At 46.4% G+C, this 27,234-nt stretch overlaps 1 protein-coding gene across 1 annotated transcript in view; it reads left to right on the plus strand.

Moving 5' to 3' along the window:
• sox5 (SRY-box transcription factor 5) overlaps window positions 1–26,145 on the plus strand; it is a 71,458-nt gene extending 45,313 nt beyond the window's left edge. Inside the window, exons 6-14 of the mRNA XM_084573337.1 lie at window positions 535–661; window positions 3,899–3,984; window positions 11,453–11,617; window positions 16,233–16,428; window positions 20,465–20,640; window positions 23,768–23,870; window positions 24,098–24,271; window positions 25,235–25,451; window positions 25,792–26,145. Coding sequence (XP_084429463.1) covers window positions 535–661; window positions 3,899–3,984; window positions 11,453–11,617; window positions 16,233–16,428; window positions 20,465–20,640; window positions 23,768–23,870; window positions 24,098–24,271; window positions 25,235–25,451; window positions 25,792–26,089 — 1,542 coding nt within the window. The 3' untranslated portion in view covers window positions 26,090–26,145. The remainder of the gene's footprint in view (window positions 1–534; window positions 662–3,898; window positions 3,985–11,452; window positions 11,618–16,232; window positions 16,429–20,464; window positions 20,641–23,767; window positions 23,871–24,097; window positions 24,272–25,234; window positions 25,452–25,791) is intronic.
• The last annotated feature ends 1,089 nt before the right edge of the window (window positions 26,146–27,234 follow it).

The raw sequence follows: 27,234 nt of genomic DNA on the forward strand, positions 1-27,234 counted from the left end.
CCTTCGCTCTCCTGTCGTCCCTGCCAAAGTCACCCATCGGAGGAGCTTTTTTCCGCGTCTCCTTTTAAAATCCTGGAAACCTTATGAAGTCGTATGGCTCTCTGCCGACAGGCGCGCGCACAGGGTTGTGCCTGTGTGTGTGTTTGCGCGGCGGCGTGTTGGTGGGAGGTTTGATGCGGGGAGAAGGGAGAGAACATTATCTTCCAAATACAAGGAAAAGGCCAGCTGTTGCTGGAGTTTCGTGAACTGTCCACATGACTTATTTTTCTTTTTGAAATTACAAAATGCTGTGTTTAGAGTCAGTACGTGTGTGTGTGTGGCTTTAGTGTCTCGGCAGACTGATGTCAAAAGTGTGTTCCATGTATATGAGCCTTAATGTATACGATTGTGATCTGTATGCACTTTAGTTTTTAGCAGGTACCCAGTGTAAAGGTACTAATGTTTCTATCTTTTGTCATTCCTCCCATGCATCCCTCCTTTTCCCCCTTCCCAACTTTATCCCCTCCTCCCCCCGTCCCCTCCCTCCTTCATCAGCAGGTCCAGGGCCAACTCCCTCCGCTGATGATTCCCGTCTTTCCTCCAGACCAGCGGACGCTGGCGGCGGCTGCAGCCCAGCAGGGCTTCCTAATGCCCCCTGGCTTCAACTACAAGCCTGGCTGCAGTGAGTGACGTCCACACACACACACACGCACTCATGCGTTCATAAATAGGTGCAACTCTCAGAGTAAAAGTAGCTTTTATGTGTGATGTTTCACATGTTTTTCACCAAGCAAGGTAGAGTCTGACCGTTTTCCCACACAAGGAGCCTGGTTGTTTCCCAAAAGACGAGCTCGCCCCTACAACAACATGTCCCTCTTAATAGAAAAACCAGTCCAAATACACCCTTCCTGTTTACACTCTTAATCTCTCTCTCTCTGTATCTCTCTCTCCCTCTCTCTCGCTCAGTCCTTTTGGCTCCTTCCTTTTGTCTTGTCTATTTTTTGATGTATAAAAGCAACAAAATGAAGGCGTCCTGCAGGACATGTTTTTTTTTTTTTTTTTTTGGCGATCACGCTCCGGCTGTGTGGCAATGTGTTGTTTACCATGATAGAGAGAGATAGAGACACAGAGAAAGAGAGAGAGAGAGAAAGGGAGGTTGGTGCTTGCCAGGGGATGCTGGGAATAAATGCACCGTGGGGGGGTTAGCAGAAGGGGGGGATGGAGGGTGGTAATGTGACCTGCCCCAGGTTCTCCTCACATTAACACGGGACGCAGCCAGAACATGCTTCCAACACAGCCCACACACACTCATACACACACACACAGAACCGTCCAGACAGCCAGAGATTGCTTTGTGATATCGCAAACACAAAAAAACACAAAAAAAAAACTCAAATATGTAAGCGTGTGCACAAACGCAGGCTCGTGCACGCTCAGCCCACCCCCCGCCACCCCCACCTCCCCACTTAGAGTTTCACAGCTTCCCAAACAAGTCCATTCCATTTTAATTAGTGCCATCTTCACCCACGCCCACTGCCCACGTAAATACCCTGTCAAGTAGTGGGCTTGTCTTTTCACTGCCTCAGCCAACTCCAACCGGACTGGCACACTGCAGCAGGCCAAGCCGCCCCTGAGAAAACTCTCTGGCAACTTTCAAAGTTGTTGTGCGCTGATGCAGTTTGGTGCTGCGGCTCTAAATAGGACATGTGTAGCATTGTGCTCTGACATATTCTCACGACACTTCGTAGCATTGAAGATATGAATAGATTTTATCTGGACAGTATGGACCTCTGTGCGCACAGTGGCCGTCTTGTTTTCGGCGCTTTGAACGGTAACACAATTTAATATTGACACGCCATGCCACAACTTAAGATACAGACATGGTTGTAATTTTCTGAAAAAGCAGATTTTGGAAACAGATTTTTTTTTTCATCTGTTTGCAAAGCCTATAAATAAAGTAAGGGCAGGCATGAAACCGATGTGTAACTCATGTCTCAGTTACTCAAGACAAGGTTTCAGTACAACTGATGCTGTCCTAAATGCATCAGTGCTTAAATTTGTCACTTATGTCTTATTTAGTAAATGAGGCTAAAATGAATTTACAGAGGCATTCCAGAGATCCTGCCTTGCACTTGCAAAGTTGCGTGACTCCTAAGACATAAATCGACTAATTTTACGGCTTTGGTTGTTTAAATTGGCGGAGTGTCCCTTTAAGAATTTTAAAAATGTGCACAAAATTACACCAAAGCGACACTGATGGCGTTTTTTTTTTTTTTTTTGCTCCTCGCTCGCCTCAGTCCGTCCCCCTCTCTTTCGTCTGTTTGTCAGTGAGAAATCTCAGCCTCGTCCGCCGAGGTCGCTGTCCCCAAGCCAAGAGCAACATGTTTGCTTTTCTCTGTCCTTCTCCCTTTTGTTACGGCGACCCTCAGGAGGAGCATAAATATCCACTGGGCTCATGTTTGTCTAGGGAGCAAGGAGAAAAGACCAATCTCCTAGAATACACAGTCCTGAAATAATTCTTTAATCCCTCCTGCCCTCCCTCCCCACTGGAGAGAAGAATGTCTCAGCTTTGCTTTCAGTTGCTTTTTTTTTTTTTTTTAAAAGCCGAGTTATATGGGAAAATATGTTGGGAGGAAAGTCTGGCTTATGCCAAGCAAGGACGCATGCACGCACAAATTTGCATGGGCACATACACACAATAGGAGGTTGTGATGCAGCCAAGAGGCAAAGTTCAGGTCAGAAATGCAAGGTCAAGCCCTGAGAACATTCTCGAGTTTTCTCCGCGAGGAGGAAAGAAGTTTCCTGGTTTAAATATCAGCGTGAAAGCAAGACCTGCCTCGTGTGCTGGACTTTGGTTAGTGGCCTTGTTCAAATGCAAATCAGCGCTGTCAAGCAGCATGTTTATGCAATGTGATCATAATTAAACACGGTGTCCTCCCCCCTCCACTCCTATTCTATCCTCTTCTCCCCTCTAGTCTCTCTGACCTCCCTCACCCTCAGTCTCCTCCTTCCCCTCATCCTTGACATTTCTGTCCCTTCTTTTCTCTCACTGTCTCTGAGTAATTACAGCACAGCCTATCTGCACCTACTAACTAATAATCCGAACTCCTCCTTTTCTCCCGTGTTTTGTCCAACTCCCTCTCCCCGCACTTCTGTCGTCCCCTCCGCCCCCGTTCGTCCAACAATCTCTTGAATTATCATCCCTGACAGAGGGGTGAGAGAGGGATGGACAGAAGGAAAAGACAAGAGGGAGAGGTGGAGAGCAACTTTTAAAGACAGAAAGAAAAAAGTGGGAGAAAATGGGAGCACTGAAAGCAGCACTCTCCCCACAAAGCAGGAGAACAGACAGATGCGAGGGGGGGGGGGCAAAAAGGAGAGGAGAGAGCAGCAATCGGCAGTCGCGGCTCTTAATTACGGCGCTGGGGCCGGCTTTATCAGAATCCCTTCACCTCGCTGCTCTTTGTCAGGGGGTATTAAGGAGGAGGACACACAATCAGGCTTTTCATTAGGGCCCTACCGGCAGCGCACACAAAGGACGGCTTTAACAGCTGCAGAAAGGGACTCAGGTGGTGGTGGTGGTGGTGGTGGGGGTGGGAGGAGGGGGCTGATGCGGGTGAGGCGAGAGAGGGAGCAAGGGATGAAGGTGGGATGAGAGGGGAGAGGAAAAACAAGAGGATGAGGGGAAAGGGAGGGGGGGACTGAGACAGAGAGATTGAGGATGAAGAGGAGGAAGGGGAGATGGGGACATGGGTAGAGGAAGGGGCACTAAAGGGCAAAAAAGGATTAAAAAGAGAAAGAAAACAGGGAGATAAGAAAATAGTGGAGGAGGGGAGAGCGTGCATATTACAGACTCGGATTAAGTGCCACCAGCCACTTTTATTTTTTGATTTTATGTTAACATAATGTCTGGTTTCTTCAGGTGACCCCTACCCTCTCCAGCTCATCCCCACAACAATGGCCGCTGCTGCTGCTGCCACACCAGGCCTGGGACAGCTCCAGCTCCAGGTAAGGCCGCAGCACCTACAAGTGATCGCTCACAAGTGGAAAAGCATCCTTGACAGCGTTCACACCACATACAGCTGCCCACTGAGCGAAAACAAGACCACAAACACAGCCACGGGGGGGAAAGCACAGCTGTCACTTCCAGCCCATCGTGGACACTGAATTGATCCCTCGGAAACGTGAACTTCAGGATCAGAGCTCAAAAATCACACGGAGCTGACAAATGTAAACTTAGCCCTCGGCTTGGCCCTGCGATGGGATGCAAATGGCTCGATGCTCTTCTGTAGTGCTGCTGATGTGGGAGAGAGCGCGCAGGAGAGAGGTCAGACATGTTCAGATTGACTGTCGGAAGACACGTCGGTCTCCTTTAACAGCGGAGAGGCGTAGTGTAGATTGAAATTTTAGATGATCAAAGTTTTGCCAATGTTTTCGCAAGCCCCTGAACGCACCAAGAAGGAAACATTTGTATTCTGACAAACAGGTGTGGATAAATTAACTGAGTTATGCCTCTCAAATATAATTTGTACTGAGTGTACTCACTGCAAACACGTGGAGAAACACATTAGTGATGATAAAATAATAAAGAAAACTTAAAATTAGGTTAAGGCATTCAGAAGTTTCAAACATGAATTAAAAAAAAATATGTAGTTTGGTGGGGAATAGACGAAAAGTTAAATAACACTTGTGGTTTCCAGTGCTAGTGCATGATGTGTCTGAGCAATCGAAATGGAAGCCTTGCTCACGTTTACATGCATGCACTCGTGCATTCGATAAACTGGTCTCCTGTGTGCTCTGCTGCCGTGTCATAAATCTAGAGGCCAAACAGTGAAGAAGTAAGAAAGCAGAGCAGAGATGACAGTGAGAGAGAAACAGGAGGATTAAAAAAAAAAGGAGGTACCATCTGTTATCTCAGTTATAAGGAGGATGGGTTTTGTTCTTTTCCTGTCTGCATATGTACAACAAGTGGCCTCTCATTTGGCTATCCCGATCACTGCCTCTTACACACACACAGTAAAACGCACGACGACTAAATCACACATACCTCCACTCAGATCCACGTGGGCTTTGGGGCCCCCTCTCCCGGGGGTTAAGAGCCTGCGCGGGCGTCCTCCTCTCAGTTGCCGGCCTGATACACATTAAGCTCCTGTGTTGGGCTCGACCTCCGTTCAAGCTGCGCCCCGGCCACCTCTGCCTCCTTGACATGAATTATCATAAAACATAACACGCTCGCGCACAGATGTCTACATCTGGGCGAAACAGCTGCGTTGACACACATGTCTTCATGTATTTAAAAGACATTTTCACTCTAGGAGAGTGATGGGAAAATATGGGTTAAAGGTTAGGCAGAGTGTGTGTAATACATTTGCACCTGTCAGCCAAACGTGCTGCCCCATATGCTAGACACTACGGGGAAGACAGAATAGCTGTGTAACTCTGTCATGGAGAACAGACCCCGCTGTCGTCACTGATTTCATTATTACTCACATGTGTGTACGTGTGTGTTTAGCCCCAGAATAATGTTCTCTGTCTGCTATCGCTGCTTCAGTCTTACTGTCCATATGTTCGGCTGTGTTCAGACTCACTCAAAATCTCCAGTTGAACAGCTTTGTCCACCTTGCAATTGGATTTTTTAGCAGCAGGGAGGGGTGAATGAACATAAGTGCAAAAAAAAAAAAAAAAACATCTCACTAGCAGATTTCTTTCTTTCAATCCTCCCTGAAAAATACACACCCGCGTGCACGCTCGCACAAACACAGCCGCGGCGCCGAGATTAAGGCTTTGTCGGAAAGAAACGGATTTGCCCCGGCTAACACGAGTACAGATGTCTCAATGTGGATGGATTTCCTTTGGGATCGTCTCCGCGCCCTCATTTGATAAGGAGGTGTTTCTGTCGCCGAGACAAGGCATGACAGTTAGCCCGGGCCTCAGGTCGCCACGGCAACACAGAGGTTTCGCGGGGAGGACACGAGTGAACCCACTTAGTTGAGACACACACAAATAGAGGCAGAAAATGAAAGATTTTCAGATACAGTGAACAATGCACCCAGCTGCACTGAAGAGAACAATGAAACGTGCTCCCGTATGCGTTATTTCAATATGTAAAACACACACACACACGGTGGTTACAGTTTAAAGTGTAATTATTTGAGGACGCACTAGGTTTGGCATAAATGTTTCCTTGTTGCTCTTATATGCCACATCATGCATGTCCTCCCATACACCTAGGACCATCAGGTTGACATTTCAAGAAGTATAAGATGCTGTAAGTCAAGAATGAGTTCAAGACACACACACACGTCGCCGTGGGTTTTTCATCTCAGGATGTGCCAGAGGTTATTTTAATCAGGTCGTGACCTTTGGTGCCTCACTCCTTAAAATGAGCTTCAATAGAGAGACTCATTTGGGAAACTGGTACAAAGGCACTAATGTGCACTGCCTTTGGACACCTTTACATGTTTGTAATATGTCCTCATCCTTCTGTTAAAGAAGTACCAACACTTCCTACTAAAAGATTAAAGGACATCTACACTGATTAACATATGTATTAAAGATGTTCAAAGGAATTGTCAAGCTTCAGTGCCTGAGACATGCTGACTTTCTGTCTCAGCTGAGAAGTCCAACTCCAAAAAACTAAATCCCACATTGCCTTAATGCAAAACTCAACACCTTCATGACTAATACATTACTGTGTCTCTACACTGCCATACCCCCAATTGATGACAAAGGCTGCCTAATGGCACAAGCCATAATAGCTCAAATTACAAAACCACGCTAATTGTAATTTAAGGCACAATTAAACTGAACTTGATGTGTCAAATTGGTGATCTAGATGTGAAACAGATATAGATTCACAAACCATGATATGAGCTAATAAGACAAGTTTTGATAAAGTACATTTATGCTCTGGATTTGTAACTTATTAGAGGATCTTGATTATATGCCATAATGCGTTAAGAATCCACATCTCCGTCCTTTTCTGTCTCTTCATTTGAAAGTGACTTCCTCCTCTATGTGATCTGTGGACATAAAGCAAGTTTGGAATAATGTATTTTGCCCCGGTTACCCTGCATAAAAACTGTATACATGGAAAGAAAGGAGACGGAGAAAAAGCTCTCAAAAGCACAGCTTTGAGTTGAGTGCTGTTCTTAGGAAAGAAAATGTATTAATCTCAATGATTTAAAGCTTTTTCTATGTCTGAAACATCCTCCATAGAAATAAATCAACAGAGTAGCTCTTATAGTCAATGGGAGCTTAACACAGAATCCTCTACAGAAGGTTTTCAAGGCAATGGAGGCTTTGGAGTGTACAAGGTTGGCATTTAGCATCTTAATCTGTGGGATGAGTGTGACATTGTGCATTAGAGCATTTTAATCTGGCTCCCTATTGACCCTTGATATCATTGATACCATCCACATCACACAAATGGACTGAGAAGGACAGACAGAGAGCTGAAAAATGGAAAGAAAAATCCACTTATCCAGGCAAGAGAGAGAGAGAGAGAGAGAGAGATTGGCGATAACGATGAAAAGGCAGAAGTACCAGAGGATGATCAGTTAAAAGGATAAACAGGGAGAAAAGGAGAGCTAGGGAGGGGAGGGAGGGGGGGCGGAGGTAAGTAGAGGAGAAAGAAGTGTGGATGTGTGACAGAGAATAAAAAAAGCGTGTGTGCGGCGTGGTATAAAGAGGGTCAATGGCGTGGGTCAGGCATCATATGGAGAGGCAGATGTTGGAACATATTGTCCTGGATTACCACACTGTACACCGGAGACATAGATGGACGAACAACGGACACGCGGACGGAGGGAGGGGGGAGAGGGGAACAGATGAGGGGAGGTAAACGAGAAATCAATTGAGAAACTCGTTTCTCCACAAAAAGCTTATCTGGGAGGGAGAAAGATAGCAGCAAAGCATTTTCTGAGACTTGAGAATTGCCTCAGCGTTGGTATCTCCTTCTCGGCCTTATAGGCCTCTCAGAGAAAATATTTGCGATAGCAGCGCAAGATCAATGTGAGATCAATAGGCAGCACAGATAGGTGCCTTACCACTTCTGAACACTAATGAGTAAAGGAAAAGACATTTTTAATGTAACTCCATATAGTCATTGTTGTAAAATGTAGGGTTTTTACTTCATATTTACTCCATTGAGTCAGTCCATGAAATTCCAAAATAAAGTTTAGAGATATTGTGGAAGTACTAGCTTTTCTCTTGAAAGCTAATTCCTTTTTTTACCGTTCTTTTCAAGACTTAAGAAGTGCAAAGACAAAATAACCCAAATACTCGATATGTTTGCTGTCAAAAATCTATTGTACTCGCACAACTAAGGTTCAAAAGCAGGGGTAGATAAGATGTCTCAGACTCCCAATCAGTTTTCTTTTTTGTCTTTAAGCACCCAAACTCCCTACCAGTGGAAAAAAACATGGTCAGACAGACGGATAGAGAAAAATCCATTAAGATCCATACAATGGCCCTTGTGTCCGTGAAAACAATAGAGCTCAGGCTGCTCTGAAGCGCCGCTAACTCCAACAACAAAGATCAGGCGAGCTCATAATCTGACTAAAGCTGCAGATTATTGACCAAGATCCACACACACAGATCCCCGCTGACTCAGATGACAGGAAAAAACCAGCACAACAAGAGAATGGACGCAGCTTATTGTGTGTCGGTGAACACACACATACGCGCGCAGTGTCAATAGTGCTAATACCAAACAATCACCCCACGTCTTCAGCCGGAGAACACCAATAGCCGCGCATCACCTTTTCACCTCGTCAATAGAGATCAGGCCGCTTGCACACAAACACCCATGGTGGTGGAGGGTCATGTGACTCACGCTGACCACTAGACGTGCTCACGTGCGCACACACAAACATATGTAGATATTGCTGGTCTCACATTAGGGGATTAGGAACAGAAGGAGTGAAGAGCAGGTCTTAGCGGATCCACACACACACGGACACACGGCTCAGCAGTATGCCTGGCTAGTGAGTGACATTTCAAATTCCTTCGTCTCATCCTGCAACTACGATTGTGTTTCCCCCCCCCCCCCCCCCCCCCACTCACTCTGTGTGTGTGTGGCTACGCCTGTGTGTGTGTTCGCTCCTCCAGTCACCCCAGGGGGCTTTGCGCTGTCACTTCCTGTTTGTTGACATGCATGTCGTTGTGGCGACGCTCTGGGCGCGCACCACAGTGCCTCTGCCCTCTGCGCCGCATATGTGTGTGCGTGTCTGTGTGTGTGTCGGTGCTCGCCGGCCCATTGAGCGGGCTTTGAGTGACGGGAGCTGGCCTTGTAATGGAACTCAATTCACTCCGCAAATAAAGAGGCCTTTGAACCACTGGTCCGAATATGGCAGAGCGCACACACACTCACACTCACATGCACATGCACGCACTGCCTGTGGTCCACTCGCTGGGGGGGGGTTTGGCTAGTGCAGAGGGGAGGTGGATGGTGGGGGGGGCTGAGGGTCGTTCATGCTCGGCTGCACCTCCTCCCCACCCCTCCTTTCCAGGAGCCACAGTGAAGCTAATTGAAGAGAAATGAGGGAGCAGCGGCTGATCTGATCTGCATCCTTGTAACTCATGGCTGATCTCCCGCTGACATCCGCAGCGGCAGCAGCACACCCAGCATACTGTACGCACCTCAATCATCAGCCCTCCCCTTGGCGTTTATTCTGCAACAGATGCTGGCACTCTGGGCTTAAACAAATTAAACTGCACCGAAAGATGTGATGAATCTGTACTTATTTATTGCAGAACAAATGTTCACTTTAATATTTTTGAAACTTTGGAGTGGATTATTATAGTTATGATAAAACAATAAGGTGGAAGACACTGGTAAGAAATCAACTATAGAAAAAAACAGTATCACAACTCACTATTACTTAATTATAAAGTGCATCCAGTCGTTTATCAAGGACGTCGTTACCGACCAGACTATGAGTCGTATTCACTTTCTTCGAAGAGAGTGAAAAGTTGCTAATTCAATAAAAACAAAAGAACTACATCGAACACTCTTTTGTCCAACATTGCAGTTGCATTGTTGGACAATGAATATTGTTGCTGCCACGTGTGAGTGACAGTCAGAGATGATTCCACATTCAGATTCTTCCACAAAGTGTGTCTTTGTAGCCAGTCTGAATGTCTGATTTTTCGCAAAAAAGAGATAAATGTCTTTATTTAAGATCGCGGAGGAGAGCAGGAGCTAATGTGGCTGCCGAGAGAGAGATAGAGAGAGGTACAAACAGACAGCGAGAGAGATGGAGAGAGAAATAGCAGTGACAGCATCTCTTCCTTGTCCATTTGCATAAACCAGCCTTTGTTTGACGCCGGTGGCCGGCAGCCAAGCGCCAACAGAAGGACGGAAGTTAAACTCAAAAAAGAAAAAAAAAAGGATGGTCTCCTTCCAGAAAAATATTCCACCAGAAATAAATAATAACAATTATAACTATTCAGAAAACAACACATCAGTTGCTCCTCGCAAAAACAACCACTCGGCTTCTCATCAGAGGACGGAATAACAATTCGGAGACGCACAAAACAAGCGTCTTGGAGATTTGTATTAGCCGACATGAAAGTAAGTGAGCTATGCAGGATGATTTTGAGGAGGATGATAGAGCGGCAGAAAGAAGCATTTATGAATATTGAAGCCGCTTCCAAGTTGTGAATATTATGCTGTGTCTGTTGCTGTGGAAATACCAGCCAGAGACTGTTTTGTGTGATACAATGGTATTGCATAAATATCCCAGAGTATGTTCACACCATAGCAGCTCACACCATAATGCTTTTATTTAATTGGAAATTAATTAAATACATAAATAAGAATAGGGAAAACAGTTTTTTGTTTCCCACAGCAGTTATTGAATCAGTTTATCTTTATTTTAGCCCAGTTTTATAGCGTTTGCGTACGCTTTTGCGTCTTATTATCGATGCGCTAAAAACATCACAGGGCCACAAGACACTTCTGGCATGTCCCATCTGGCATGTGGCTTCACAAATTTCTCTCTCTCAGTTTCTCTCCCTCTCTCCTTCCTCCTCCATCGTCACTTTTTTTTCACCTTGAGCAAGAGCCGGGCTCTCCGGCGTGACCTCGATAGCCAGAATGTTTGCCTTTTTCTCCCACGATGCACCTGGAGGGGACATGGCCATCTCTGGGCCTGTCAGAGAGGCTGTTAGCGCTTCTCCCAAGGGGTGAGGGAGGGGGGTTGACAGTGGAGATGTCCCTCTCTATCTCTCTCTGTCACACAAACAGAGGCCGGGCCACTAATGGCCTCTTCTTCCAGAGCTTTTTAGCCGGGTTCTCCTTTTTTTTTTTTGTTCGCTCTTGTGTATTCATTTATTCATGTCAACCCTTTCTTCTCCTTCTTTTCCTCCTCCCCTCTCCTTTCACCCTCTCTCCTGTCCCTTTCTTACTGTCCCTACCTACCCCCCAACCCAACTCTTGCCTGTCTCTCCACCTGTCTGTCTGACTGTGCAGCAGTTGTACGCAGCTCAGCTGGCGGCCATGCAGGTTTCACCGGGGGCCAAGCAGCACGGAGGCAGCCTCCCACCCCAAGGCAACCTGGGCACACACTCCCCACCCACCAACACACACTCACAGAGTGAAAAGGGCCGCAGCTCCCCCCAAACAAACAAGACCAAGGTAAGGGAGAAATGTTCTGTGTGTGTGTGCATGTTTGTGTGTTGGGGTTTGAGAGCCTGCTAACAAAGCTGCTTGATTAATATTACCAATTTCAAATTCAAAAAAATTTATTTTCTTAAACTATATAAGAAATATGCCCACAGAATATTTAAAAATTATACATTTGCAAGGCAACTTCCTCTTTAATCCAAAAAATACTGTTTTTGGACTCAATTGTTACCTGATATTACTTTTGCAGCTTAATTATTGTGAAACAGTACACTTTTTAATGCTACCACAGACTTACAGAGTGAAATGTTTCCTGCACGAGACTGTGTATTGCATGAGCGGAAAACGTGTTTGAGCCTTGCATCGCATCCCGATTGTGTTCAGTCAAACATGTGTCCTGAGCAGTGATCACCTCGGTACAACTTCGCTCCCGACAAAACTCACGGTCGCCTCACCTCCTCAAATCAAACAGCCCGACTTTATCGCAAAACTCCAGCTGGTGTCGGGATGTATTGGTGTTTCTGTCGTTTTCTCGGCTGGCTGCCCAATAGGGGTGAAGAGAAGCCTGGTGTCCATCCATGTGGAACTCTATGAATAACTGGTCGGCCGTTGGGGCCCACCCATATGTATACACACACACACAAACACACACCTAACCCCATGCCTCCTGCCATCCTCTGTCCACCCTATGGCCCCCTACAAATGTAGTGGTCAATCACAAATAAACACACAGGATCAGGTTTGTCCAATAATAGGACACTATCAAAATCCCATAGAGTTTGACAATATGAATTCAGATTTGAAAGTTTTTTTTTAGCACATAAATCAAAGTTTCCCAACTTTCCTTCCTTTTCTTTATTTTTTTTTCTTTCCTTCTTGTTCATCCTTCTTCGTCCCTCTTTTCCCCATATTGTTGATGGGCTAATGTCACAGATTAAAGCTTGAGGTTGACCCCAAATCTTGCACCCATGCTTCTTGTCCATCAGCCCCTCCCCATATGTCCATCTTACTCACACTCACACACACACCCACTGCTGACACATCCCTATGTCACACACATCTTATTACCATATATATGGAGTTGGGCTGACAGGCAAGTGCTGTGGCCTGTGGTGGAAGGAAAGTGGGAAGTCGTAATGGCCTCCCCAGTTCAGCGGGAGTGGCTGACTGGGGAGTGGACCAACACGGACCCCAACCGTCCCAGTGGAGGCGAAATGACAGATTGACCACAGAGATGTTGACAAACATAAAGTTTCTTTCTTTCTTTCCGTCTTTCTTTCCGTTTTGATTTCTCTCATCCAGCCTGACCACTGAGATGCCCTCGCTCATCCTTCCCAGCACTGTTTCCTTTCCCGTCCCCGTCTCTGGCTCCCTCTCCGGCCGAGCGACATGTATATTTCAGAGGTGTGCTCCCCCCGTGGGCTCTATCTCAGGTCTCTAGTCATTTAGAGGCCCGCAGCCTGCGTCTGCTCACAGCTGTTTGGACTCAGGCACACACCGCTTAAGTGCTTTACCCTCGGGTGAGACATGGACGCACACATTCAAAAAACACACACACAGTCAGGTGTAGAACAAGGCACCACCCACCCCTCTCACACATGCACAAATCACTGCGGCTTACATGCAGCTTTCTCATATGCAAGAGCGGATCCTCGGACGTAGGCAGGCAGGCAGGCATGCATACAGCGTTTCAGATGATGCACCATATGTAGCCCATGCGCTGACATGCATAATATACACGCAGTGGTCAGAAGTAACATAAAGTACATTTAGCTAAGTGCTGTACTTAATGAGAAATCATGTAGTTGCCTCATTGTTACTTTGCAAATGAGGATCTCATGTAAATCAGCTGATTTTTCCTTATGGGTTAATCACATGTTGATTGCACATTAATTGATAAGAAATAATAATCAAAGTATTTAAATAAAAATGTGTTTTAATGCGTTCGTATCATTTATCAAGAGACATCTAGAGTTGACAAGCGTTAGTGCAGTAAATCTTCTTCCAGTATGACAGATAGTATTGAGACGTCAGGCCTGTTCCGATTAAGGAAGGCGAAAAGCAAACAATGGTGACTGTTCCCTCCAAACACAAATGATTTGAAAGTGTGAAGCGCGTTTTTCATCTTTGAGGAGTTAGGTTGAATCTGTGCCACATAAGAGACGGTGTCATATCTGCCTACTCTGTGTCGGCTGCTGTCTAATAGAATTCGATATGACAGTATAATTACATAGCGAACAGTCACTTATAGCTGCAAGGAAACGAGAAGACGGATGAGGAGGGGGAGGCCCGTTTAAAGGTCCTGACATGGCCACAGTAGCACACACACAGCTACACACAAACGCGCGGGAACCTGACCGGGATGAACGGCAGCGTCGCACGCACACACTAGTCCTGTTAATTGAACCGTCAGCTCCCGTGATAAGATGCAGAACCCTGATGTTGCGTTCGCATGTCGGCGTCCGCAGAAGAGGAATACAGCCCACACACACACACACTCGCACACACACAAGCATTATCTCTCCCCTTCTGCTTCCTCTCCATCTCTCCGTGTCCCTCTGGCTCTCGCTGTCACTCTGCATGTTTTCTGTCTCAAAGCTGGAGACTGTTTCATCAGCCAAGAGAGACACAAAAGCAATTGTATTAATTCAAGATTCCAAGCCTTTGAGAGGCTTTAGAGGCCTCACACACACACGCACTCACACACACGCACGCACACACGCTGTCATGAGATTTAGAGCTTGTTGAACAATGTCTCGCAATGACACACACACACACACACACACACATAAACAAGTCGGTCCAAGCCTCTCAGCTCCACTGTCTAAACTAATTCCTCCACACTGGCATAATGCAGGTTGGCCACCTTCCCACCGCAGGATTTGGCTTGGCGCGGAGAGGAAACTCCCCCATCCACTGTACAAGAGGCGGAGGCATTATCTATTTGTAATAAATATTCAAACGTGTTCCCAGCCAAAGCCCACCATAATATGGGTCAGGATTGAGAAGATCCCGCTCAGTTTTCTCCTTTCTCTCCTCTTCTTCTCCGGCCCATTGTCTCACTGAAGGCATCTTTGGGGGTCCTCCATCTATTTAGAAAGACCCCCCTAATGAAGGACAATCCGGTTAGGCCTCATCACGCACGCACGCAGACTGGTGATCACACACATACACACGCGCATCGGGCGCGTACGCATGCAGGGGCTTAATTGGAAGGGCTTAATTGAGTTGTGAGGGGCTCATAAGGCTTAGTACGACTCAAGGAGTGGGAATCAGGGAAAGTCGGCCTTAATGAGTGAATATGCCACACACACACACAATACTTTCTCTCTTTTTGGATCCCACTGTATACCAGTTTCCACTCTGCCTAAGCAGCAATTAGACTAATGACCAGAAAATAAAGGCAAATAATGTCTCTGTTCTGTCGTAAGGTCTGTAATAGATCCCTACCTGGAAAGCTGAAAGTTAACTTCTGTTCAGTTTTAGAATAAACACATAATCTAAAATAATCAAAAACAAACCTCATTTCGACACCATTGTTGTGTGTCTTTAACTGGCCGTCCCGTCGCGCCGTCCCTTGCCCCGTGTTGTGTCTGGCTTTTAATTGTGCCGTTTTAATTACACAGAGTAGTCTGTGTACATCTGGCCTCTCTGCGATCTAATTCCTCCCTTCCTGTCATGTGACCCTCTGAGGTTCCCCTTGATTGGATTAGGTCACCGGCAGGGGTGATGTTGCCATGACAGTTAACGTGATAACAGCCGCCGGAATCATGCGGCGGGTCCACATGCCGATTCACTTAACGGCTGCCGACTGTCGCGTTGAGGTTGCAGCTGCGTGCAGGCCAGTAAGGTGATGCAGACGAATGAGTGAATTTAAAATAGCACCTACGTGAATAGAGAAATTCAGATGGAATCAACAATTCGCAGGGTCTGTGAGTGTGTGCTGCTCTCTCCACACACTGGCATATTCACAGCCATGAAGGTCCCCTGTTTCTAATGGACCAAATACACATTGAAGTGACAGACAGTCCACTGTTCTGTTTGATACATTGAGACGTCGCAGTGTCTTTAGACTCTCACAGCTCTGAAGACCGTCTGAAGGAGGTGTTGTTCTCCGTGAGAGGCAGAGGGAGGTGTCTACTGTAGTTTTGAGAATGATTTCTAGGTGTCTCTCCTCCTCGTGTGCTGTTGGTCTCGTCACTGGCCTTGTTTGAAGCATGTTGAGGAAGCGGCATTACAGTGCATGTTTACAGGAGCCTGCATGTGGCGTGTGCACGAGCATGTGCCCTGTCTGAAGGGCTTTTACTGAAAGTCCGTTGTTTTGCATTTTGCATGTGAATGTCAGTGGTTTTAGCCAAAAGACGTCAATATATATATATATATTTTTGTATGTGCTGTTAGTTTGTTTGCTTATCACGAGCTGTTTGAAGACGGGCAGTGGCATGCACCTTGTCGTCCGTCCCGCCAGGCTTGCCTCAGATTGCTGTGCATGGTCTCCCGTTTGATTGACGCCTCCGCTGCGTGTGGACTCGTTGAGGGAGGGCGAGGGGGTCCTCCCCGCGCCTCCCGTCTCCAAATTCCTACGGTGGTCACAGCAGGCGAAACTGTGCTGTTTTGGTTTTTGCAGGACAGTGAGGGTGCACAGCCACTGAACCTGTCGGCCAAGCCTAAGGCATCCGAGAGCAAGTCACCCAACTCCCCCCCAACTTCCCCACAGGTTCCTGCTGCTGCTGCCGCGAACAAGCTGGGTCCCGCCGGCTCCATGAAGCACAGCATTGCCCCCTCCAGCATTGGAGGACCACCGACCAGAGTCAGCTCAATAGGTAAGTGGATTTGACGTCCATCACACACTCACACCACAGTTTAAAGGATAACAGAAGTGTTGTGATTACTGACGGATATTTCCCCTGACGGGAGAGACATTTAACATAGGGTTTTGTACAGAACTAAGAACCTCTGCAGTCCAATCCTATGCAGTGCCAGCTAGCCTCTTAGGTTGTTGCACAGTGACGTATTCCTGTAATAGACTCTTATTCGGAAGCAAAACCAAACGTGTGCACGCTTATAACTCAAGTTCTTTAACCCAGAGGTTTGTTTCAAAGCTGATGGGTAATTATTTGGTGATATAAACGATGGCTAACACTGCAGGAATAAGACCAAAGTTGACCATACTATAAACCACAATATTTCACACACACACGCCTACGACAATAACGCGCGGAGCGGAAAAAAAACATGGGAGTGCGTGCTTATTAAATAGCAGACGCGCACTCGTATGAAAAGCCTTCGCAAATTGTTCCATAATGACAATGAGCATCTCTAAAGAAAGCAGTAATAACTCCGTTAGTAGTGGCGAAGACAAAAATAGTGCTTTTCCTCGCAGTGGTGCCATTGTTCCTAGTGCCAGTGCCATAATCATACCCGGCCATATGCACCCGTACATAAAATATGACATAAATGAATCACTATTTTGTACTCTTAATCCATTTTTCACGCAACACTGATAGTTCAAATATTACACATATGTAACAGGCTATAATTAGTGTGTTTGTTTTTTTTTTTCCTGCGTGACGCTATTTGCCCACAGGCTGCTTTATTGTTATGTGTTTATTAGTGACTGAAAGAGACAGAGAGACATAGGAGTGAGGGTGAAGGAGGGAAGGGGAGAGAGAGAGAGAGAAAGAGAGGGGGAGATGGGGATTAGCACTTTTTTTTTTTTTTTCTTTCCCGTGCACTGAAGCGGGGGAATAATAAAGAGAGGAGTGCATGACAGACAGGAGGTATCGCCAATGAGATTAGACAAGCCTCTTACATGAGCCAGGACAGCGCAAACACCCAGCATTAATGACACAGTGACAGCACACTCTCAAACCCTCACTCAGACGCACACAAAGACTTACACACAAACACAACCCCACCTCCTCCTCCTCTTCCTATGCAAAAGGCAGTTAGTCATTTTTTTCCGACTTCCTGGCTAATCTCACTGTTTTTCAACAAATCGGCGGATTTAATATCAGATTAGTGGATTTTCGGTCCCAGATGTTTTTTGTTCGGAAAAATGGATTACAGTGTTTAAAGTTTGTGTGTGATCCCCCCGCTGAATGATTTGTGTGTGGAGTTGTGTCGTGGCTCACGGTCCCATCTGTTGCCGCCGTGTTTAGCCGATCACCGGCGCATTTGTTATTTCAGTTCGTAGTCCTATTAGGATTCCTGTTAGAAGTTCATGCGGGGTGGAAGGGGCAGACGGGCGGGAAAAGAGGAGCGGTGGAGGTGGTTTTGATGTGGGGAGGCGCAGGCGGGTGGTGCAGATGATGATTATTTGAATGTACGTGTAGTCGAAAGTAAAAAAGTTGCAGAAGTCCATCAGCGTACATAGAATTATATTCTAGATAAACACTTTTTTACACCTTAAGTAAAATAAAATTGGGACTTGTCAACTGTTTCCTACTTCACATATTCTTAAATAATCAGCAAGACTTGAGCTGTTTTCATTCTTTTTCCACATCTTGGTGGGAAACTGACAGATTCATAAAATTACAATGCTTTTCCTGAAACTGTATTTATTAGTTTTAACATTCAATAAAAAGGAACGCAAATTATAACACATAACCCGCAATAGTAATTGTGGCATGTAGACAGGCTGATGGAGATTTCAGAGTCAGTTTCTCTGTAATTTCATGTTCCTAGAACTGAACGGAGAATTTAATTTTGCCTAACTCCAGGTATTTCATCGCCGCACTCATTAGGTTTCAGTTCGTTGGTGCCGTTTTCTGTGAACAGTTAAGTTCCACACTGTTTCATGTTATATTCTGTAACTCCCAGAACTGCATCAAAAGCATCTAAATCAGTGGGTCTGTGCAAAATTTCTGACGAAGCCGGAAAAATACTCCGTCAATAATCTGATATCCTCTCACAGCTACAGAACACGAGACCTAATGCAACAATCACATGAATGATTTTTATCTGGAAGTATTTTTCAGTGCAGACGATGTACTACCGTTAAAGGCTGCGTCTCACTCTGACTGAAGAGCTATGGATCTGTTTCTCCTGTAATCTTTATCCCATACCTCATATATCATGCATTTTCATCAATTAAACCATCCAACTCAACCAATGCTTGCATAATAATAATAACCCAGATTTGAGGACATGGGCGTGATTATTCAGATTCACTATGGCTGAATATGCATCCTAGTGAAAGTTGTTTGTCTGCTAACTTTTCCACATCGCACCTTCCTCTCCTTTTTGACACCTATCGACCTTAAAGGAATGTTTCTCCCACTTCATCTGCCCATCCATCTACTCATCCCGAACCAAAGTGAAGGGCTGTCAACGTCTGTAACTTCCACCACCATCACACATTTGTGTGTGTCCCTGTCATAAACTACTGCAGCTCCCCCTGACCTCCCTGCCGGAGTGTTTTTTTTTTTTTTTTTTTTCTGTGGTCAGAAATGTATTGCGCCTGTCTCTAGAGATTTGGTGTTCAGAAAAAACTTGTGTGATTAGAGAGAGAGAGGGAGAGAAAGAGATACCCCCACCACACACACACACCCACCCCCCCTTTCTATCTGGGTCACATTCACTTCTGTCTGGATGGTTGGCATTGCTGTCAGTTTAAGCGACACACACAATCATGTGTGCAAGAATATCTATCTGTCCCCTCCCTCGCTTTTGACTCCAGATTAAAATTGACTGCCACCCGATTCCATCGCCCTCTCTCTCTCTTTTTCTCTCCCTCCCTCTCTCTTTTCTCGCTCTTCTGTCCTCCCTCAACCCCCCCCGACCCCCACCGCCCACTGCCGCACACCCACACCCTCCTTTTTTGGCCCCGCTCGCATCCAGATTTTCCGGTTATGACTTCTGAAAGAGTTCACGGCTCTGTCATTACCAATCTGAAGCTGGTAATCTGGCCTGAGATGGCATTAGCGGTGCGGATTAGCGCAGATAAAGGCCTCATAAGCCAGCCGCGGCTCTTTGTTAAGAACTAACCCGACTGATAGAGAGAGGCGATAGCGGTGCACACTCCCTCGCTCGTACGCACACACACACACACACACACACACACACACACACACACACACACACACACAGAGAGAGAGAGCCAGATGCCTCATCGGCGACTAAGCTGCAGAAATAATACAAATAATAGGCGGTGAGGAGGAGGGAGGAGATCTGATCTTTGGTTGTCAGCAGAGCAGATGTTCTCAACTGGGGAAATTAGCAAGACTTTTTATCCGTAATAAGAGTCATCTGGTCACCTCTCTTCAGAGTAGAACTGTAAGAGCTGGGACGGGCTGTCGGATGTGTGCGTATTAATGTGACTTAAAGAAAATGTTGAGTGTTGGCGTGACTGCGGTGCTGGTATTTTGAATGTGTGTGTGTGTTTAAAGGCTGATGGCAGGTGGGGAGGCGGTGGGCAGCAAGGCTGGCCAGCGGCACACTCTGACTCACATTCCCCTGCTCAACAGTCAAGTGGTCAGTGTGTTTGTGTGTGTGTGTGTGTGTGTCTCAGAGAGAGTGACACACAGTCATGCACATGGCAGACTCCCTTTATCAAGTGTATGTTAATGTCTTTACCTCATGGTTCAGGAGAAGATTTATTCTGCATGAAAACCTCCTGCCAGCATCCCAAAAATAAACGCACACACGTATTAATGCTCATCCAAGCTCGGCTGAAAAGGCAAATTGATATACTAAATTCCCCTTTAATATTAATATTCTTTCATTTTTCTCTATTTGTGTTTGACAAAGACACACAACGTGACGTTTTCGCTCTCTGCTACCCAAATTAACTGCCCCCCCCTCCCCCCTGTCCGTGTCTCTCCCCCTCTTCTCTCCCGTGTTTCGTCTGCGCCTCAGCAGACTTGCTGTCGTCGCTGTCTTCAACGGCCTACCTGAACGACCACGAGGCGGTGACCAAGGCCTTCGCCGAGGCCCGGCAGATGAAGGAGCAGCTGAAGAGGGAGCAGCAGGTCCTGGACGCCAAGGTGGCCGCCGTCAGCAACCTCAGCCTCAACAACGGCCGCTCGGACAAGGTAAGCGAGCTGAAACTCACTGATTCCAAACTCACGGTTCATTTCACTGCGTCCGTTTACAACAAACGGCGTCTTCTTCAAATCTGTGACCTCGCTCTGAGACCGCGCCACAAGCGAACACTGTCTCGCTTTCAGAAGATATTATTGTCACCACCCGAGCCTCAATTATAATGACACAAGTTCACACTTTAAACAAAATAAATTTGTATTCCAGCTATATTATTTATTTAAATTAACACTTGCCAGAACAAACAGTGTTTCAAAATACATCTTTTAAATTGCTGCATCTGCTAAACTGTTAATTGTGTGTATTTTTGTGACAAAGGATTCCCACTCAGAAGCCTAAACATATGCAGCCTCTTATAAATAAATACAAATTAGTGCATTTGATCTCAGGCGAAAAAAAAATTAAGTGATTCTAAATTCTTGGGACCAAATGCACAAATCCTCCCAAAGTCATCACAGGCTGTACCGTCTCATTGTCGGCGTGTAATAATTTGTCTTGCCATATGCCATCCCTGCCGCACTATGTAGGAGGTAAATCGGCGCACAATGCGCTCGCTGAAATGTGCTGAAGCTAAACAGGGCCAGATAAGGTAAAACCAGAGGCATCTCGGAGGTAATGAGTGTGTCTGTGAGGCGCGCCGCGGGGCCGCGTGCGCGCGCGTTAGTGTGTGTGTTTTTTTTGTGGCAGAGCCGAGTGTCAAGGAGACGGTAATGTGAAATGACGGCGCCGGCTCCTCGGCAGCGTGGCTAAATTGTGGTTATTTGTTAAACACACTGGGAGTCAGCTGGTGCACACACACACACACATAAATAAATACACGCTTACACGCAGGGGAACAGTGTTCTTGGAGCATCTGCACCGCTGACATTCAACAGCTCTATCTGTCTCTTCAGTCAAACCCACACTGATCTCTGTATTCAACCCAGGTTTACTGAACACACTGAGACTGACAGTGCTACTGTATTATTCATATTATACAAAGATGCACAAATATACAGTATTTATATAAATGTGTTTATATATATTAAATAGCAAAAGAGATTCCCACCAGGGAAGGCTGATCAATTCTGTGGAAAATCGTGGAAATGTACTTTTATTTATTTTCTAGTTTTAGCAGAAGCATTCAGATTGTTTACTGCACTGCAGATGATACTAAAATACAAGATAGATGTAATTTTATTAGATTATTTTCATAATTTCTTGTTAAATCAGTGAATGTAATCTTATAAGAATTCTGTAAAATGAGGTGAGAAAGTCATTTTATTGTGATTTTTATTTTCATCACCAATTATAAAGATGGAAATAAAGGAAATGAGGAGTTATTCACTTTATTTTTTATATTTTCTAGGAAAATATTTCCCATTTTTTCAGGTAAAACTAACAGTGTGACTAGATGTTTTCTAATTCGGGTGTGCTCTGTCCGTATGATAAAGATTTTTTTTAATAATAATAAGTCCAAAAATATTAGTTTATTTAAAAAGACTCCTTCTCCTCTTCCTCCTCCCTCGCGCTGACTCCCGCTCCCTCGGCCCTTTGGCTTTGTGCTCCGCGACTGCGACGCCGGCGAGCTCTTTACAACGGTGTCATCCCCGACACACTCGGAGGATTAGTTTTGTCGCTACTTTGTGTCTTGGCTCCGGTGTCAGCCATTCAATCCACTTTTCTCATGTACTGTACCGGGGCTTAATGTCAGACTAGGCTGTCATTCTGTTCATCTCTGCCTCAGACGCACACACGCGCGCTGCACAACAGCACATTTAATCTAAAAATCTGAAAGTGCGAGGCACATTTTGTGCTCTCTTTTTTTCCCGTGAACGAGGTCTCAAAGAAGCATTCACGTCTCTAAAATGAGGAAAATTCCTAAAATATTTTTCATTTATAAACAAAATGACTAAATAATTCTAATTATTTGGAACACCTTTATGAACACACAAGAAATTAAAAATATATTTTTATAAATGGCTTGGAAAACAAAGAAATGGAAACATTTATTCCGCTGCGTGCCTGTGGCTTTTATTCCCTCACCGTCTATTTATTCCAATCTGGGGGGAAATTATCTCTAACAATTAAACTCTATTGGTCTAAAAACAGAAAAAATGCATTTCATTATCATTCTCCCCTCCCTCCATGCAGACAGCCAGCGCGCCAGGGTCACATGTAAATGGAGAGGGACACTTTTTGGAAGGTTGTTTGAGAAGACGGCAGTGTTTTGGGTAGCTAATCGTATAATTAAACTGTAAAACGTTGGCGCTGGAGCACTGCACCGCCGCGCGTGTGTGTGCGCGAGCGCCCGTCCGCAGTCAAGTTCCAGCGCCGAGTGCGCCGGCTGCTTGCATTAAGCATGTAAATGCTCAGTAAATCAGCCTTTTATTGGTTGTAATAAATACCCAGGGGGCCGCGCGGCGTGGCCTCGCTCTCGTCCGCGCTGCACTCTCTCGTTCTCTCTCTCTCTAATGCGTCGACCCTCGGGGGCCTCTGCAAGAGAGAGGCAAGCCGCGGCACTCCACTCTCGCAGGTGGCTGCCAGGAGTCGCCACACACACACACACACACACACACACAGAATATGCAGCATACACACAAAGCGGTAAACATTCAAATAGGACTAAATGTAATCAGCATCCTCGCACATCCAAACGTACACACAGATGTGTGCTCAAGCATGCAGGCTTACAGCACTCAAACAATTTGATGCTGACATTAACATTTCCACAAACTGACACTGAAATGATGCTGATCTACTGAAATCACCACTGTTATTTGTCTCCCTGCTGCTATTCACTGAGAGACTGATTCGTTTCAAATCAAATGTGGCTGAGATTCCTTCATTCACTTGTTACAGTTTGTCATTACCTCCTGCACAGATTAGCCTTTAGCCGATTGAACATCCAAATCAATTTATTTTTTTTGTCAGAACATATCTGTGATGTTTAACGTTCATTGATTCACTGCACGCCGAGAAAATAAGCTGAAATTAACAACGGATCTGGGCGGAAAAGGAAATAGTTTGGAATCACTACGGGCTCCATCCATCCATCCATTCATTCATTCAGTCGCGTATCTCACGGTCGCTGACTCAGTCACTGACCGACTGCAACTGTGAACTGTTTGTGTTGTTTAGGACAAGGCTGCCTTGGAGAGTCTGAGTCAACAGCTGAAGCAGCAGGCGGAGGACAAGTTCAGCCACGCCATGCTGGACTTCACCATGAGCGGAGACTCTGACGGTAGGGAAACACACACACACGCACTGTCACACACACACACTGGGCACGGAGGCATTAAGGAGACAGAAAGTGTGTGTTTATTTTATGGAAGAAGACCAAATATATTATTTTAGGAGCTGATTTTTAACGTTTCAATCTGTTAATGTTTCCATGTATGGGCCACAAACACAATTTGCCTTTTGCCTGCCTTCCTCCTAACGCTCTTAATCCCACGTCTACGTCCTCAGGTTCCCCCAGCGTGTCAGACTCCAGGATATTCCGAGAGGCCCGGGGTCGGGCCACCGCCGAGCCGCACATCAAGCGGCCGATGAACGCCTTCATGGTCTGGGCCAAGGACGAGAGGCGGAAGATCCTCCAGGCCTTCCCCGACATGCACAACTCCAACATCAGCAAGATCCTCGGTAAGACACGCACACTGAGAGAAAAAAAAAAACCAACAGTGACAAGAGCCTCCCCCCTCAGACCTCATCACCGCGTCTAACCGCGGCGAGAGGAAGACGTTCCGTGGATTGTGTTTCTCACTTTTCTCAAACACACACTGGTGATGGTGATTTCCTTACAAGCGGTGGTATTGTGTAAGCGGCTGTTAATGAACGGCTGGGGAGAGCACGGCTCCGACAAATGATGATATAATTCATTATGCATTAAACAAGCAGCGCGAGGCCGCCTGACATTTCCCCCGGACCGCCGGGATCGGCCCTGACATTTTAAAGAGCTCCTAAGCGTTTTATAACACAGGGAAATCTGGTTTTAATAAGCTCCCCTCTCTCTCTCTCTTTCTCTCTCTCTCGGTCTCGATTGCTAACAGATCGCAGAACACAGAGAAAGACACAGAGAGAGAAAGAGAACGGCCAAGTGCTGACAGCTTTTACCCATTAAACATACAGTAGTCAAGTGCAAATTCAGACCAGATATGAAACACACAGGGGAAGACGCGCTCAAGATTACACCCACACACACACATGCAGGGGACTGATACTACAAATCCAGGAGCCGATACTGAGCCCAGAGATGACAGCAGGTTATGTGAAGTCCTCATTAGTCCAGATGAGTACCTGTCGTCCCCACTGCTCTCCTCATTAACCTCCTTTTGCTCTTTCCGGGTGCAGCGCGCAGCATTAGGTCCGTGTCTTTGCGGATGCGGGAGTGTGACATGTTCCTTAAACGTGGTCACGTGTCGGCGTACATGTGTGGTGCTGAGTCGCCGGGCACGCTACGCAGTCGTCCCTCAGTATTACCCTCACTATCACTAGTCCTTGTTCCTATAGAGTCAGTTTTAATAGTCTAGCTTTTTATTTCAAATTCCAAAGTGAAACCGTTCAGTCTCCGTTACCGTTAAGAATGCATCTTCCTCTTCTTTCCAGGCTCACGCTGGAAAGCCATGACCAACCTGGAGAAGCAGCCGTACTACGAGGAGCAGGCTCGCCTCAGCAAGCAGCACCTGGAGAAATACCCCGACTACAAGTACAAGCCGCGGCCCAAACGCACCTGCCTGGTGGACGGCAAGAAGCTGCGCATCGGCGAGTACAAGGCCATCATGAGATCCCGCAGACAGGAAATGAGACAGTACTTCAGTGTGGGGTGAGCACAGCATGTGCTGAGATAAGAAAGGATTGATTGACTGAAGAGGGACATTCATATTTTGACTCTAAAAGAGACTAAAAGTATTTAAAAATCACTCTGTATTTAGGGGTCATAAGAAAATATTGTTTTATTTTAAAAGAATAATTCAACAGCTTGGGTTCCCAGTCTTTATGCTAAACTAAGCTAAGCTAAGCTAAGCTAAACAAGAACATGAGTAAGCGTATTTCCCAAAATGTGGAATTATTCCCTTCAGGGCTTGAAGTGTCACATGACCGTGTCACATGACCGTGTCACCAGACCTCCATGTTCTCACAGACCTCTTCCTCTGTGCCCACAGGCAGCAGGGCCAGATGCCCTTGTCCTCCGCGGGCGTCGTTTACCCAGGAGCCCTGTCCATGGCGGGGATGCCCTCGCCCCAGATGCCCTCGGAGCACTCCAGCATGTCCAGCAGCCCCGAGCCCAACGCCAACCACCACCAGAACCCCCACATGCCCGGACTGAAGGGCGACGAGCCACGGATCAAGGAGGAGGAGCTGCGGTTAGACGACAGCAACGGCGACGTGTACGACGACTTCGACTACGAGGACGAGGAGCCGGATTACGCCAGCGACAACGACAACCATATCACCCAATAGGACGGCCGCCGCTGCTGCCGCCGCCGCCGCCGCCGCCACCTGCTTCGAAGCCAATCACCGCTGGTACATCTCACAAAACCCCAAACCCACCGATCAGGAAGAAAACTCTCTCTTTTGCCAATCACCCTAAAGAACCAATCTCACAAAAAACCCCTCCACCCATCCTCCTCCTCCTCCTCCCCCTCCTCCTGACTAACATGGACTCTTCTTACAGAGCCAGACCCCTCCCACTGGAGTCCTGATACCAGCATCTGATCAATCAACTGAAGCACAGGACCTGTCACTCACACTGACTGTTACACAAACTGGAGTCTGGGAGGAAGAGACGACCAAGCCAGTTCTGAAGCTTGCTGAGGAATATTCAAGTACTACTGCAAGAGTCTGAGTGAAACGCCACGACTGAGGAGAACTGAAAAAAAAAAAGAATCCCTCTCAGAGCGCTACCTTTTAGTCCTGTTTGTAGGAGAGGAGACATTTTAAAATGAACCCTGAAACAGTGGACCTGTCAGAGGCCAACAGACGACACTTTAAGACGGCGGACCTGTTTATTATCAAGAGACACTTTTAAACAAACAGCTTTTTTTGTTCTTTGGTTCTATAATATTCTCACTCAGGTACACGGTGCCAATAAGTGGCTTGTGAATGTGATTTGTTGTTTTTGTGCTACAAGTTTGAATAATAATAGAAAAAAGAGACATTTCTTTTTTCCCCTTTTGTTGTAAAGCACCTGAAGGACATCAGACGTTTATTTTTAACTAAAAGATATCTTTTCTCCAACCTCGCAGCGTGCTGTCAGCGGTTCCCACCCCCTTTTTTTGTTTTTTCTTTCTTTTCCCCTCCTCTGTGTTTTTGTGACTGCCCTCTGCCCCCGCCCCAACCCCTGTCCAGAATCCAATGGGACAGTCTGGCCGGGACTGACCAGCGCAGCTTGGGCCGTCCCGCTTTGAGTGGATTTTTCAGGGGGGGAGGGCGGGCGCGGGGGTGGGCGAAAAGCGGGAGTCTCTAATAGGAGCAGAAATGAAAGCACTGTGTCACGAGACAATCCAGCAGCAGCTCTCATCTCGCTCCGTCCCCCTATCTCCATCTCATCCAGGGCAAAACATCCTGTCAGCTCGGTGTGAGTGTGTGTCGGCGTGTGTGTGCGT

Source organism: Chelon labrosus (genome assembly GCF_963514085.1).
Source record: "Chelon labrosus genome assembly, chromosome: 23".
NCBI classification, from domain to species: domain Eukaryota; kingdom Metazoa; phylum Chordata; class Actinopteri; order Mugiliformes; family Mugilidae; genus Chelon; species Chelon labrosus.